Source organism: Neolamprologus multifasciatus, chromosome 20 (assembly GCF_963576455.1).
Source record: "Neolamprologus multifasciatus chromosome 20, fNeoMul1.2, whole genome shotgun sequence".
NCBI classification, from domain to species: domain Eukaryota; kingdom Metazoa; phylum Chordata; class Actinopteri; order Cichliformes; family Cichlidae; genus Neolamprologus; species Neolamprologus multifasciatus.
The window spans coordinates 11,351,352-11,365,774 of NC_140458.1; the positions used below are offsets into that span (position 1 = coordinate 11,351,352).

At 39.8% G+C, this 14,423-nt stretch overlaps 2 protein-coding genes across 4 annotated transcripts in view; one reads left to right on the forward strand and one right to left on the reverse strand.

Annotated features, from left to right (window-relative positions):
* Positions 1 to 5,068, reverse strand: part of LOC146494490 (adenylate cyclase type 6-like) — a 47,045-nt gene extending 41,977 nt beyond the window's left edge. The window contains exons 1-2 of one of the 2 annotated variants that reach the window (XM_085145211.1): positions 4,843 to 5,068; positions 121 to 378 (exon numbers count right to left, since the gene is read on the reverse strand). In XM_085145211.1, the coding sequence (XP_085001337.1) occupies positions 121 to 140 (20 nt within the window). In that variant the 5' untranslated portion in view covers positions 141 to 378; positions 4,843 to 5,068. Of the gene's footprint in view, positions 1 to 120; positions 379 to 3,475; positions 4,813 to 4,842 lie in introns of those variants that run through there. The other variant, XM_085145212.1, reaches the window with a different exon arrangement.
* Positions 5,069 to 13,656: 8,588 nt separating this feature from the next.
* The window catches only part of cacnb3a (calcium channel, voltage-dependent, beta 3a), a 29,078-nt gene continuing 28,311 nt past the window's right edge, over positions 13,657 to 14,423 (forward strand). The window contains exon 1 of one of the 2 annotated variants that reach the window (XM_085145216.1): positions 13,657 to 14,020. In XM_085145216.1, the coding sequence (XP_085001342.1) occupies positions 13,940 to 14,020 (81 nt within the window). In that variant the 5' untranslated portion in view covers positions 13,657 to 13,939. The remainder of the gene's footprint in view (positions 14,021 to 14,423) is intronic. The other variant, XM_085145218.1, reaches the window with a different exon arrangement.

A 14,423-nucleotide genomic window follows, 5' to 3' on the forward strand; every position in this document is an offset into this window, starting at 1 on the left:
AGGAAAAACATTCAGTACAAGAACAGTTCAGATAACAGCCACAGCACTGATACCACAGTGGAGGACCAATACACCGTTTTACTCCTCGCCTCGCCTGGAGTAGAGGAGTTGTTCGTTTACCTGTTGGGGTTCTGGTACATGTCCCAGCCCTTTCCCCTGCAGCCGGTTCACTCATTTATCCCCGTGGACAAAATTCTGAAGACGCAAGGAGGTGTTTTTAGGAGCCACTCTGCAGGGCCGCAGGGTGGGAGTGACTGGATGGGGGTTAAATGGCGCACAAAGCTCCAGATGTTTGTGCCAGAGCCAGTGATCAGAGATCAAGATTAATAAGATGACCAGTCTCTGCTGCCAGGCCTATCTCCACAGCTCCTGCTGGGTCTAAAGGGAAAAAAAAACAAACACACACAGAAGATTGTACAGTGACAAACAGGAAAAGGTGAAGCAAAAGAAAAAAACATTTTTAAGTAATCAGGTGAAACACACAAGCAGCCTGTCACTGATGCTAGTAGTCATACTAATAAACTCTTCTGACACACGTTTAGCTCTTTTAATAGCTCGTTAGAGGGGGGGGGGGGGGGAAGCTTCTCCATGCGCAAATTGACAGGAAATAAAATGCATCATACTGAGAGCAAAATGCACATAAATCTAATTTCCTGGAAAACCAGACACACTAGATATAGTCTGAAAATGGATTCAGAGCAGGGGGAGGGGGCCCAAAATAGCATGTAGGTGTGTGTTTTTTAAGGTGAACCAGAACTTGCTCCGTTTGACACCCCCCCCCCACACACACACACACACACACACACACACACACACACACACACGCGCGCGCGCACACACACAAAAAGACCAAAAAACAAAACACCCTCTGGTATAAACACAGAAATTTGAAGGCAGGTGGGCTTGAAGATGCAGAAAGGTTCCTTCAAGCTCTGCTGATAATCACAATCAACAATAAACAGACGAGTGAAAAATGGAGATAAACGCAGCCGGACAACAGGACACTGTCAAGACAGGAGCAGCATATACAACATGACAGGATCTGGGGCACGGCAGGATTAAATCACAAGTTGTTCACCTATATTTTCCCTTTAGTTGTACATAACACACACAGCATTTCATACATACATTTTCTTACATGTAATTCGTCGTCTGGTTGGATAAAATTTAAAAGTAGGGATTTTCTGTGAACTCCAGAATAAATGAAATGAAACTTTTGGAGTTATGCTTTTCCTGAAAATTGCTTCTCTCCATCTAACAGGACAACACTCAGAGCACACTCTGTTTTATTAACCTTTAAAGACTTCTATGTATGTTTACTTTATGTGGTTTATGATCTCGAATATTACATCTCTCTTAATGCCATGCAGTTTAGGAGAAACTTTTTTTTGTCTTCTAATTTAATTTGATAATCATAATCATATTTTTTTATTATCACTTATATTTGGTAACCAAAAGAAGACATAGCATATGGCACTCTAATGCCTGCCTTTATGTTACCTTACAAGAGAATGACCCCCGTGAGCTCCACAGAAGAAAGACAATCGTATCCATGCATCACACACAAAAAGAAAATTTGTGTGTGTTTTAAGTGTTTTAGAAAATTCTGAACAATTGAAAGTCATAACAAAACATGAGTGATGGTTGGAAGTGGAATCTTCGAATTGATGATTCTTTTGCTGTCTTTCACACCATCTGCGCCGACGACTTACATCATGCGATGGTATTAAAAATCTAACTTTCTCCTGAGTCTTTGGTAAGTTCAAAACAATCCTCTGGCAGTGAAGTGTTTAAGGTGTATTTGGGGTTTTGCTTTCCTCTCATTGGGCTGTTAATGATTTATCCAGAACAATAATTTGGCAGCAAAGTAAGCTTGAACCAAGGTACACATATTTAGCTAAAGGCACAATTTCCTGGTTCAGTTCGGTGAAGAAAGCTCGAGTTGCTGTAGGTGACTGACAGCTGAAATGTTTTTTGTTTCCATCATAAAGAAATACTATGACTATGACCAAACTTTTGATTGGTACTATATACGTATACTGTAATATAACATGATAACCTCTTAACATGTACCAGGTAATCTGCAACCTGTTAGGATTGGGTTTTGTTGTGACCACCTGCTAAATACTTAAATTTTCACAAACTAGAAAATGTTACATTTTAAAGCTTTTTCTTTTGGGTGTTTCAAATGATCAAACAATCCATAAAAAAGGCTGGTCGTTAACCAAAACTTAACCCTAACCTTAGCCCCAGATGGCCTAACAATGACCTGACAAAGCAAGTTTCAAATAATGAGGTCAGCAATTCTATGAACCAACCAACCCCTGACAGGAAAAAGCTTGAACTTCAGAGTAATGTTTCATTTTTTTTTCTACTCTGGCTCTGTATGATGTCAACAAAAGCAGACATTTGTATTGTGGTCATGTCGGGCGCACAGATGTTCCAACAGAAGAAATGAGCTATAACAACTTGTCTCAGACAGAGAATGAACTGAGGGACTGCACAAAGGCCAAGGAGATAGATAAGGTTTATTTTCAAACTGCTTTGAATTATGCAAAGCTACTCTAGCAGAGTTCAAGTTTAATATTGTGAAGCTTGAAATGGGCCCAGCAACTTCCCTTTCAAATTACTGTTAATAAAAGTTCACTTTTGTCTGCTATTTTTGTTTGCTTGTTTCGATCTCAAATGCCTAAAGTAGCAAAATCATTAATTTCACTACTCACTACTGCATTTTGCTATACTGTGTATAAGATAATGGCTTGTTTAATAACTCGTGCTGGCTTTAATTAATTATAGGACGGCTGGTTTAAACAGAGGGTGGCCAGTTTTTACAGACAGTGGTTGAACTTCAGCATATGATACATAAAGGATAACTTTGAATCGTGCAGAGCCACTCTAGCTGAGTCCAAGAATAAGAATGTGGATTAGGACGTGCAGAACTGTGTCTGTTAAAATGGACATGTCTGTGGAATTAATTTGGGAATTTGTGCTGACCTGTTCAAATTTATTGTGTTTCTACCTGTTGTGATATCACTATTAGAGCTCTCGTGTCATGGAAAATACACACAATAACAGTTTGACGTTGTAATCATTCACTGTAAGCACTGTTAAAGTCCCTTATTGAGTTATAAAACGTCTGTCTGCCAGATACCCTCAGCTCCGTAGTGCAGAGTCAAACGCATAACGCAGGAAACGCACAGCCGCTGCTGCTGCTGCACCCGCCGCCTCCTCCTCCTCCTCCTCGGCCGGTATTTTCACCGGAGAGAGGCACGATGTGTTGTTGAAGCAAAAATAGATTTTCCTCGCTATATCCTGCTGCCTGCATGCGCCTTCTCTGGCACGTATCTGTCCGAGCTGTAGCCTATTCCTCCTCCCTGGCAGCGTATCGACAACATTCAAGGAGAACCACCAACACCACCTCACCACCCTTCTCTCTCTCTCTTTCTCATACACACACACAAACATACTTCCCTACCCTCTTCTCCCACCTCCACCTCCCCGGCTGCGTCCCTCGCTCCCCTGCACAAGGTCGACCAGCTCATGCCCATTTGCAAACGTCGCGGAGCTGCCAGCCGCTTGTGTTTGCATGGTGCCTGGCTGCACTCTCCGCCCCCCAATCCCTCCCCACTGGCTCTAGGACAGGCAGGGAGGGGAGGGGGGTGAGAAGGGGGGTGACCGACCGATTCCTAAGGGGCATTTTAAACCGGACAACTGGCCACAAACAGCGAGCATTCAAGTCACTCATTACGGGGCAGTAGACATGTCCGAGGGCGCGCATGCATGCGTCCCTTTCTCCCTGTGGTGCACTTCTCATCCAGAGGATAAAAATGCAGGAAAAAAAATAGTATCAAGCAGTTAGTAGTGGGTGGGGGGCACCAAAGGTACGCTGTGGATTTTGAAAGGGCAATTTACGCATATTCTGCGGCCCTGTTTAGCTCATGTGCGGATGATGTGCTTGTGATCCTGTGCCTAAATGCCATGCACAGACAGGCCGTGTGTGAGGGCCCACATTCAAACAGCGTAGGCTTCTTGTTACATAACACCACGGCCTGTGTGACAACCATAGCGGGGACCATAAAACCATTCCGCCGCGTCCCGTATCTCAACTTAGGACACAACACGCCTCTGTCAGCGATTTATTCTCTTTTTGTCGTCCCCCCTCCTCCTTCTCCTCCTCTGTCCTTCAGTCTGCAGCAAAGCAATAGCTCACAGGATTAGTGCACTGACAAACACGAGTCTTGGGTAAATAAACAGATTAGCATTATATTTATATTATTGCTGCTGCACATTCCTCAGCATCAGTCAGTGCAAGGAAAGCGAGCGATCGCCTACCAAAAAAAAAAGAGAAATCCACCGCATTCGAAAGGCAATTAGCGCATAAAGAGAGGCTTGGAGTTTAAAGTTATGTCATTAAAAAGATCCGAATCATTATGAGCGCCTCATGCGAGATGCAAGCCAGCCCCGTAAACACCCGTCAGCGCTGTCAGCTGTGCTCGGAAACACAGGCGCACGGTGATGCTCATCCTTTCCCCACTGCTACACAGATATGTTGTTTTTGGCCGCCAGTGGAAAACATGTACTGGCCGCGTATCCTCTGCCACCACCGCCGCCACACCGCCGCCGATGTGAAGCAGAGGCCTCGCAGCAACTGTCGCCAGCCATGTCATTCACTTCAGCACAAATGGAGTACTGACAGCGAGGTGGCACGGGCGTCTGCGGCGCAGCGCAACAGCGCCCGAGACGTTTGTGTGACAGGAGAACATATTTTATATATGTCGGCCTGCGGTGTGCAGCAGCAGCAGCAGCAGTTTTTTTTGTTTTTTTTTTAAAGGACGGACTCACCGAGATCATCTTTTTCTATCCGCCGACAGGAGCGCAGCACACAATCCGATTCGGCGCGGTGGTTGTCGGTAGGGGCGCCCAGGGTGGAGGACCATTTGTAGCCTAGCGGTCCAAGGATGGTCCGGTTAAATTGGTCACCCTGTGGTGGATCTCCTCCTGTCGTCTTCTCGCTCCACTCCCTTGCCTCTCCTCCCCCTGACCCTCTCGGCTCCCAGCACCACTGTCAAGACAGGGGGAGTACAAACATCACACTTCCGTATACGATTTTCAAACTCAAAGGCTGCTGCCGCTGCAGAAGAATCCTAAATGTATTTGACAGAAGGAACATAAAAACTACACATCTTACAATTCAGAGATTTAGTTGATCTTAACACTGCACGGATTATGTACGAAGCACAAAACGATCTGCTGGCAAACTGCGTTCCTAGGCTGATGTTTAAAGAGGCAGAGGTCAGTCAGGACCGATGTTTACGTCTGTCAAAAAGGGCGCAAACTTGTGGGGCTGCACGAGAAAGTTTAGAACCTTTATTATTTTCTTTGCTCTTTTTTTGCAAAATATAGTTATAAAATGTATGTAAATTAATGTTGTTTTATTTTCCCATGGATATTTTCCGTGATTATAATTGTTTCTAAACTCTTAATGACTGATTTATTTTGTATTTAGCATTAATATAAAAAACCCTAGAATGTAAGTAAAAGTATGAAGTTGAAATCCCAGCAGAGGATTGGAAATCAGCCGGTGCTGTCACTCATACTCACACTGTGAATACATGCTTCTGATAAACACACATTCAGTAGTTATCGAAGTGTTAGAGGCTCAGAGGATCAGTGGAAAAGTACGAAGTGAATCCAAACTGATTGAAAATTATCTTTAAGGGTGAGAAACAAGCAGCATTTTGCTGATGCTTTATTTACCTGCAAATTCACTTGCACCCCTGTAGGCCCTGAATGTTTTTGGTTTCTAAAGGGTGACATCATAGAAAATGTTTTAGAACCACTGTTATATTTGGTGAACAAATAATGTATGTGACTCTTGCCAAGTTAAATCATTATAATTACATCTATTTCTTATACTTTGTCAACTTTGTAATATACAGTATTATTTCATTTTGTTCAGTCTGTTACTGTCTTGGAGCAACTGTAACCACATAATTTCCTTAGGGATTATTAAAGCTTTCTGATTCTGATTGGTGTGTCTTTTTTTTTTTAAATATAGTTAAACCATCCAAATATCTTAAATTTACAAAGTCTGATCACAGGATATAATAAGATTTCACCTGCATACTAAAAAAAAAGCATTCATAATGAATTGTGTTTGAGTTATATCATCGCATTGATGCAAGCCAGCTGTTTGACCCCTAATTAAAATGCAGGACTAATGTGATTCTTTGCAGGTTTTAGCCCAGTTTCAGAAGCAGAATTGGAATCCATTCTTTTAGTATTAAACTTCTTCTGTGCAGTAAAGTTCAAAGACCCATGATGGGTTTTTTAATCAAAACTAAAGATTGCAAATAAAAACATAACGGGCTCTAGACAAACATGAAGGTCTGTGTTTGTGAAGAAAAAAAAAAGCAATAGCTTTGAAGCACAGTTTACCTCACAGTGTTACATATAGTACGCATGCAAGTATTTCTGTGGATGAGAACAACAGGCCTTCTTTTACAAACTAAAACAAGTTTTAGCAGAAAGTTAAACAATATTTTTGCAACACCCAGTTTTCTAATGATTAAATTGCTGAATAACTAAAAGAACTGCATTCATTTATATAAATATTTAATGCATAGCTTCTTATCTGGGTGTTCATTTAATCTAGTAACCCAGTAATAAAAAAGAAAAGAAAAGAAAAGACCTTGACAGCAGCTAAAAGAAAATTGACTAACATGAGTATGATTGTTTGTTCTTCACGCCTATCTTTTTTTATTCCATTAAATCTCAACTATTGCATCAGCTTATTCACTTATTGTGGTCCTCGCACGTTCCAATTGTGGCGTTTTCGGCTTTTATTTTGACATGAAAATCCTCTAATTTCCGGCGTAATGCTGTCTAACTTTGGCTGCTTTGACGCAGCTCCGCTCCGCCGAGGCGCGCCGCTGCTGCTCACACCACTCTCTCATTCCCGCTTTCACTCGGCACGCCCTCTAGAGGTGAAGTCTGCAGCAAGCCGGGCAGGTCAAACACCTGCTGTGATCTCCAACAACACTAAGGGGAGAGAGAGAGGGGGGGGGGGGGGGGACTGGTATTAGGAGGAGAGTAAAGAATTAACCAGTGTAGTAATTTTATTTATTATCTTTTAATTTACTGGATTTATGGAGACAGACATACAGCGAAAAGCAGTTTTATGGAAATTTGATCTCTGCAATCCCTTCTGTGTGCTCACATTGCAAGGATTTCGAAACATCTCTTCAGGACTTAACTGTCTGATTAATCTGATAAGTTCAAATTTTTATATAGAAAATGTGATTGTTCTTCTGTTTCAGAGCCATAAGCTATAAGACCTACACAACATGACAACCTTTAAAGTTTACCCAAAATGTATTTATTGAGGTATTTTTTTCAAGTGAAATATGAGAAAACAGATAAAACATCTTGGGTGCCAATGCTTGATTCTTTTACTCTTTGTTAGGCTTTACATTAAAAAGTCGGACTAGTTCCAGCTTTTAACAGAGCTTAAATGTATTTTTCAGCTGTAAAAATTTAACATGCCTATCACCTGTTATTAAGTTACAAAGTTATAAGAGCTCAAAAATGCTGTAAAAATGTTAAAGTTAAAAAAAATAACAAAATGTAGACGCTCCATGTACCCCAGGGCCTGTTACTCTGAAAATATGTATAGCTAGTAAAAAAGACCCATTACAGATTTGCATAGCTTCATTAAATATGGCAAAGTTCTAAAAGTACCAAACAAATACAGCTAAATGTGAGAGGGTCAGGTCAGAGACATCCACAGTTTGTTTGTGTAATGACCCAAATCCAATGCTTTAGGTTTGGTTTCAAGTATGCTTGATATGTAAAGATCTGAAAGATTGTGAGGAAGAGATATTTTCTTCTTCGTCTTTGTAATCCACAACAAAGACGAAGGAGTTAAACTTTTTTTGAATAACTTATTCTTATTTTAAAACTGAACATTTATTTCTCTAGTGTATTTTGATTAATACTGAATTACTTACTCTTGCTTACATTTGTTGTGCTAATTAATATTTATTATATTGATGTTCCCTAATTGGGTATATATGATGCATATGTATGATGCATTGACCTTTTTTTTCTTTAAAAAAAAAAAAAAAAAAAGAGATCACGCAAACATTTTTCTAATACTAAAATTTTTTCTCTATATATTTAATACTCTTAGTTAAAATATTTTGTTCTTGTAACATATATTTCTTCTTCTTAGTCTCTTGTTTTTAGAAATTAAACAGACTAGTAAAAAAAAGTAGTAGTAGTTCTTGATGTGGGGCAGTTATATTAGATATATTATATTAGATTATCCCCCCCCCCCCCCCCCCCCCATTGTACTTTAATGAATAATTTATACAAAATTTTAAAAAAGTTATATAAAGAGTTATATATTTGGATTAGGTTTAGAGTTAAAGTTAAGGTTAGGATTGTCACCTATTCCGACTTACATGTGGACCTCAGAGGGTTGATGCCTTCTTTGGAAGAATACAACCTGCTAAACGCAGTACATAGATACATTCAAAACAATATAGTTAGTTCTCTCACAGCTTTCTCTGTAAAAATCAAATGGAATCAGCTTTTAAACAATGTTTGTTCTGTATATAGTTTCCACTTGCTTCTGATTTAATTAAAAACAACCAAAATAATATAAGTTTACAGTAAAATCCAACAGCTCCTGTAAACTCTGTAATCACAGTCATTTCTTGGAGATGAACAGGGTTTGGTTTCTAAGCAGTGCCTCTTGATTTATCGTCAGTGCCTAAACTAAATCAGACAGGACACTACAGTGGTGTTTACAAAGGCTGACAACTCATAAAACTGAGCCTTAAACAAACAGAAATTAGCAGGTTACAGTGGACAAGCTTAAATTAACACTGGTATTTAAGCTGTAAACTTGAACTTGAGTGTCCAGAACACAGATGCACTTCACGCAACGTCCCACAACAACCAAGTTATGCCAGTAACTGCGATATAATAGACATAATCTAATACGTTACTGTCCTAAAGAGACAACACATGAAACGAATTATGCTAGATAACAAAAAAGAAATGAACTCCAAATTTTTAAAAGACCACTACATGTGAGGTGGGGATTTTTTGTGGTAAAATTGATTAGTTATAAAATCATCAGAGACTTTGTGGTACAACTTGTGTCCATGTCAGAAATTATTATGTTTAATATTGTACTTTAAATTTTTATTGCATGGAACATATTCCTGTCATTTTAACCAAATTAGCATAAACATATTGACACACTGAATTGTTATGTCAGCATAAAGAAAGCCGTAATCATCCTGGCCTCTTATAGCTCAATCTGGTCAATAAAAGCCATTCAAGGTTTGCCTGTAGTTTTTAAAGTGCTTAAATAATTCAAGTCAAAGCTTGGTGTTGTTAAAGCTATGTTATTGTTTAGATTTAGCTTTAGGATCTTTGGTTTTCTGAGTTTGAATAGCAAACTGCCAGCTGTCCAAGTTAAAAAGGACTGCTGTTCGGGAAAACTAAGATAAATATAATAAATAATTAATGAAATTATCTTGAATGTGCAATCTGGAATTACTGATAGAGCCTTGTTTCAATTCTTCAAACCTGTCCAACAAACCAGTAGTTTATTCCCAGTGTGATAAAATAGACAGCGTATTGGTGAAACTGCCTGCTATTTATAATGTTAAGAGATAAATAAACATCCACAGTTGTTAAGGAGGTAGCCAACAGTGGAAGAGAAATCACAGGAGAGGCTCATGTGAACAAATAATAAAATAAAATAAAATATCAATAAAGAAACAATCAGTCATTGATGATTTTACTATTTATTTAGTTTGCTGTAACCCATCTCATGGCAAGTTGTTGGTGCTTGTACCATGGGCACCATCTCTGCACCAGAACCATATTGATGGGAAAGGGGCAACTGGAGTCTTTGTAGGACAGGCTTTGGGTGAAAACTGAAGCAAATAGTGTGTGTGTGTGTGTGTGGAGGGGGGGGGGGGGGGTCTTCGATGTCACAGGATACACAGACAGCTGATTGTTGCTAAGTGTGGCTAACTAAACATCTTACCTTCTACAGGATGATTTCTGTAGGTTTTGCTAAATGGATCACCTCTATTACTTTTACTGGGTATTTTTTGGAATAAGAAAGGTCTTGTTCATATTTAGGTCCACATTTAACAACAGGAAGAGAAACTGGATCTGCATGCATCTTAAAAAAGCCATCAGGCAGACAAAACAGCTACAGGGTGGTAACTAATTTGAATAAAATTTGACTATATCACAAATGAAAACACCATGGATGTATCACTGTTTGGGTATTTATAACTTTACTGAATTTACAAAAAGGTTAAAAATTGCCTGTAACTCAACTAGCTATAGAGCTGTAATGGGATTTTTACAGCTCAATGTGAAATGATAACAGCAAAGCAGACCAACTCTTGACATACGGTGGTCTTAAAAGCAGGCAAACTATTGGAAGCATAACTTAAAGTCAACACACATAATTCAGTTGCTGGCCATCTGATCACTTTATATTTGCACACTTTTAACTATTGAGAAATAAAAGATTTAACCCAGGGGTATCAAACATATGGCCCACAGACCAGAAAACCGACTAAAAAAATAAATAAAAAAAAAGCCCAATCCAGCCAAACAGGATGACTTTGAAAACTACAGAAACCATGCACACCCGCCTTGTCTGCATTACACTGTATTTACTCTAGGGAGCGTGATGGAGAATGGAAAGGAAGTCATGAAGAATGGTGTCGTGTTATGAAAGTGGTTGTTTATCCAAGCCGGAGGTTTGAATCACGATCACTTACAACACTTTCTTACTGACAAATTCATTTCCCATTTCCTGTTATACCACACCAAAGTAAGGTGGCTAAAGTAAGGAGTGACTTGTAGTTACTGTAGAAACATTTGTTTTGTTTTTGTAATGACAGCAGACTGACCAAATGTGGAAAAACTGACACATTTTGTTAAAACTAAGCTTTTTTTTTTCTTAAGACAGGTCAGGCTATTCATCATCTACTGTGGTTCAGTTTTCAGAATATACATGTCCTTGTAAGGGTAAAATTTCAGTTTGTTTTCATTGGTTATGAAATTGTTTCACTGTAAGTTGCTGCTGCAGTTTGCTGTTGAGAGGTCTTACTGCTGCCGTTTCTTTTTACACTTTATCTACAAATGCATCGAAAGTAATTTTACACTAAAGATTAAAAGGTGTAATGGCAAAAATCATACTTTGACACTCAGTCCATTGGAAATCAATTTGTTATTTCAACTTTCAATTTTATGTTCCACCCTTTCCCATCTAAGATACCATAAAATATTGATTATCCTGGGATATCATAGCACTTAATTTCTCACTTATCCTTTCAATTTTATATTTTCACTTTTATTTCTAATTATGGTTGATAGGAAATATGTACTTTATGTGTAGTGTTAGCTTTAGGCAGAGTGTTTTCTCCCCAGAGGGGAAACTCTGGAGGTGTCTTGTTCATGGCCTGTACTGGGGGTAAAGGGCGAAAAAAGAAGAATGTCAAAAGTGGAAAACTACAAATCACTACCAAGGAACAAGTTGTGCAGATTTTTGTAGAATATGAAAGTGGTGGAAAGTGATTCTCAAATTACTAAATTCTCTTATATACATGTTTCTCAATTATTTGAGTTGAACGGGAAATGTGCAGCTCAGAAAGCACTTCTGCATGGAAACCCTAAAGACTGCTCGACAAAACATTAATAACAAATAACAGTAAATAACAGTTTTAATTATTTTGGGGACAAAGGGTGGTGATGAGAGTGCTTGTTTTAACATACAACCCACAGTGCAACCAAACCCAGTGTCATCAGGTATTTTAGGTCTTTTAACATCAGACACCAGTACCCAGGCAACCTAGCCACAGGTGATCAGTCTCCAGCTTGTGTCTAGGTGGCTTAAGTCATCTGCAGATCTCCCCTTTTGGTCCACTGCCATCTTGATGTCTTCTCAGGTGCATTAATGATGTTCAGTCCCTTGATCCTGAGCAATTTCATGGGCTAGTACAGTGAGGTACAATCGGTCTTCCATGCCTTGCTTCACCTGTAAGCTTCTTCTACTTGGCAAGAAGCCTGGTCTTCTCAGGAAATGGTCAATTCTAGTAGGACCACCAACTGCCTCAGTGAGTCTGATATTAGCACCATATTAGGTCTGAGGTTTGTCAAGGCTATGGTGTCTCCCCAGGTCAACTTTCTGCCAGTCCCAGGTTGCTGCAAAAAGACCCACTGCTGGGTCCATGTGCTGTCGTGACTTCTCTCTAGCACTGACAAAAGCAATAGACCACTTTTGGTTTGCATCGTGTACACACAGACCTTGCCGTTGCACACTAACCATACTGCTGGAGCAGGTTTCCACCACCCCTGCTCTGATCTCTTACTTGCCCAACTGGCTGCTTCCCTTCCCCTTTTTCATATTGAGGTCTTGAGGTACTGCCAAGACCTGGCTGACCTACTGAAACTACAGCCCAGGTCTTTTGTCTGATCAACAGAATACTATCCTATGACAAAAGTAACCCTCAGGGCTTCTTTTTTTTTGGTCAGTTAGAAATCTCACACTGAACACATCTCAGCATTAGTAATGTGCACTGTATTGTTGCACACAGACAGGCCTAATCTTTGTACTACAGATAATTTGACAGGATTTGTAACCTTAAATCAATCCGATCATGTGCAATTTCACCAATATGTCTTTTACTGTCATAACAAAGAGTACTATTATCTTAACTATCTAACCTAAAGACACACATCAGTGTCAATCTTGAGTGTGGTATAGAAGGTTTTAAAAGAAGAAAGCTGTAAAAGTGACCTTTATTAAAATTCTGCCTCAGATTAAATTTATGACAAAACTCTCATTACTAGACATTACTTGCACCACAGTGCTTCCTGGTGCAAATTAAATGCAAAGTCTAGCTTCAGTTTTTACACGTTGCAAAGGTGTGTTGTGTTGTGTTTTGTTGTGTTTTGTTGTGCTTGGTGTCGACGTGGGACAGTTTCCAATTTCGTTGCACTATTGTACTAGGTATGACTGTGCAATGACAATAAAGGGTTATCTTATCTTATCTCATCTTAGTCGATCATACTGGAACATTTAGCAGGCCAGTCCTGGCTTGCTCGCCTGCATTAATCCAAACCTACTGATTTCAGATGGATTAATTATGAAACGAGCTTAACTAGGTTTCATATAATCCAAGTTCACACTACGTAATCTATTAGACTGCTGGGTATCTGTGATTAATAGCTCTTAAATGACCTATAATGTATTTATACATTATTATCAATCACCAATAAAGCACTATAAATGATGCCTCGTGAGAAAGTACCACTTTTACTGAGGCAAAGGTGATCAAAGAAAAACAAACCCGTTCAACTAAAATCCACCTCTCCTCTAAAATATGACTTCAAAGCTGCCCTCTTTGAAGGTTCCACATTTATTTGACTGCGGTTTCAACTATTTGAATCCTTCTTTGACAAGCAAATATTATGCACAGACAAGAAGGAACACGGCGTTTGTTTGAAGCCAGGCACTTCTAAAAAAGAAAGAAGCCAAATGTTGCCTGTAAGCAGGTCTGAATTGATTTTTGTGTCATTTTAATCAACGCCGACACCCCCGGCAGAGTCTCACACTTAGTACGGACCTGTACGGTTCGCTCGTGCGCTGATGCTTCAGCGTTAACGGTTTATTTTAGCTTCAGTATTTTCCCCCACTCCCTTTACGTTTCTCCGCCACAGACTTTTTTGTTTTTATTCGGGAGTATGAGCTAGCCTTCCCGTCAGCTGAGTTTGGATATTAGTGTCCGTTCCCCCCTCGCCGCTTCTTCGCTCTCTTCACTGTATCTGATGCTTCTTGTTTCCTCCAGTAACCCATGTCTATGTGCATCCCGCCTCCCTGCGCTCTCAATATATGGTGCAAGTCAAAATGTCCAAATCGCCCGTAGACCCTCTGTCTGCCGTGGAAACCGGCTCCCAGTCGCACTATTTCCAGGTAAATCCACTCACTTTACTCCAATTTCTCTCGCATCTAACTCCATCTTCACCGAGAAAAGAGGAAAATGGTTCATTAGTGTGTCAGATGCTACTTGTTGTTCAATCTGAGGCGTCGCGTTTTGGCAGCGGGCTACTTTTTTCCGTTTTCCCTTTTTTTCACCTCCGCCTTTTCTGAAACTGCAGATTGATGCTTGAGCCGGTGAGCGGTCATGTATCCTCATATTATGGCTATTAAACACAGATACACAGTTTAACACATCCTTGGGTGTCGATGTATTTGCTGTTTTGATCTCAACTCGCAGATCAGGCCTTTGCATTGATGCTTTATTATTTATTTCAGTGCATTTTTACCCTCCGTGCTACGCTTCATCCACTCCAGTGCAGGGAAACCAGCACACACC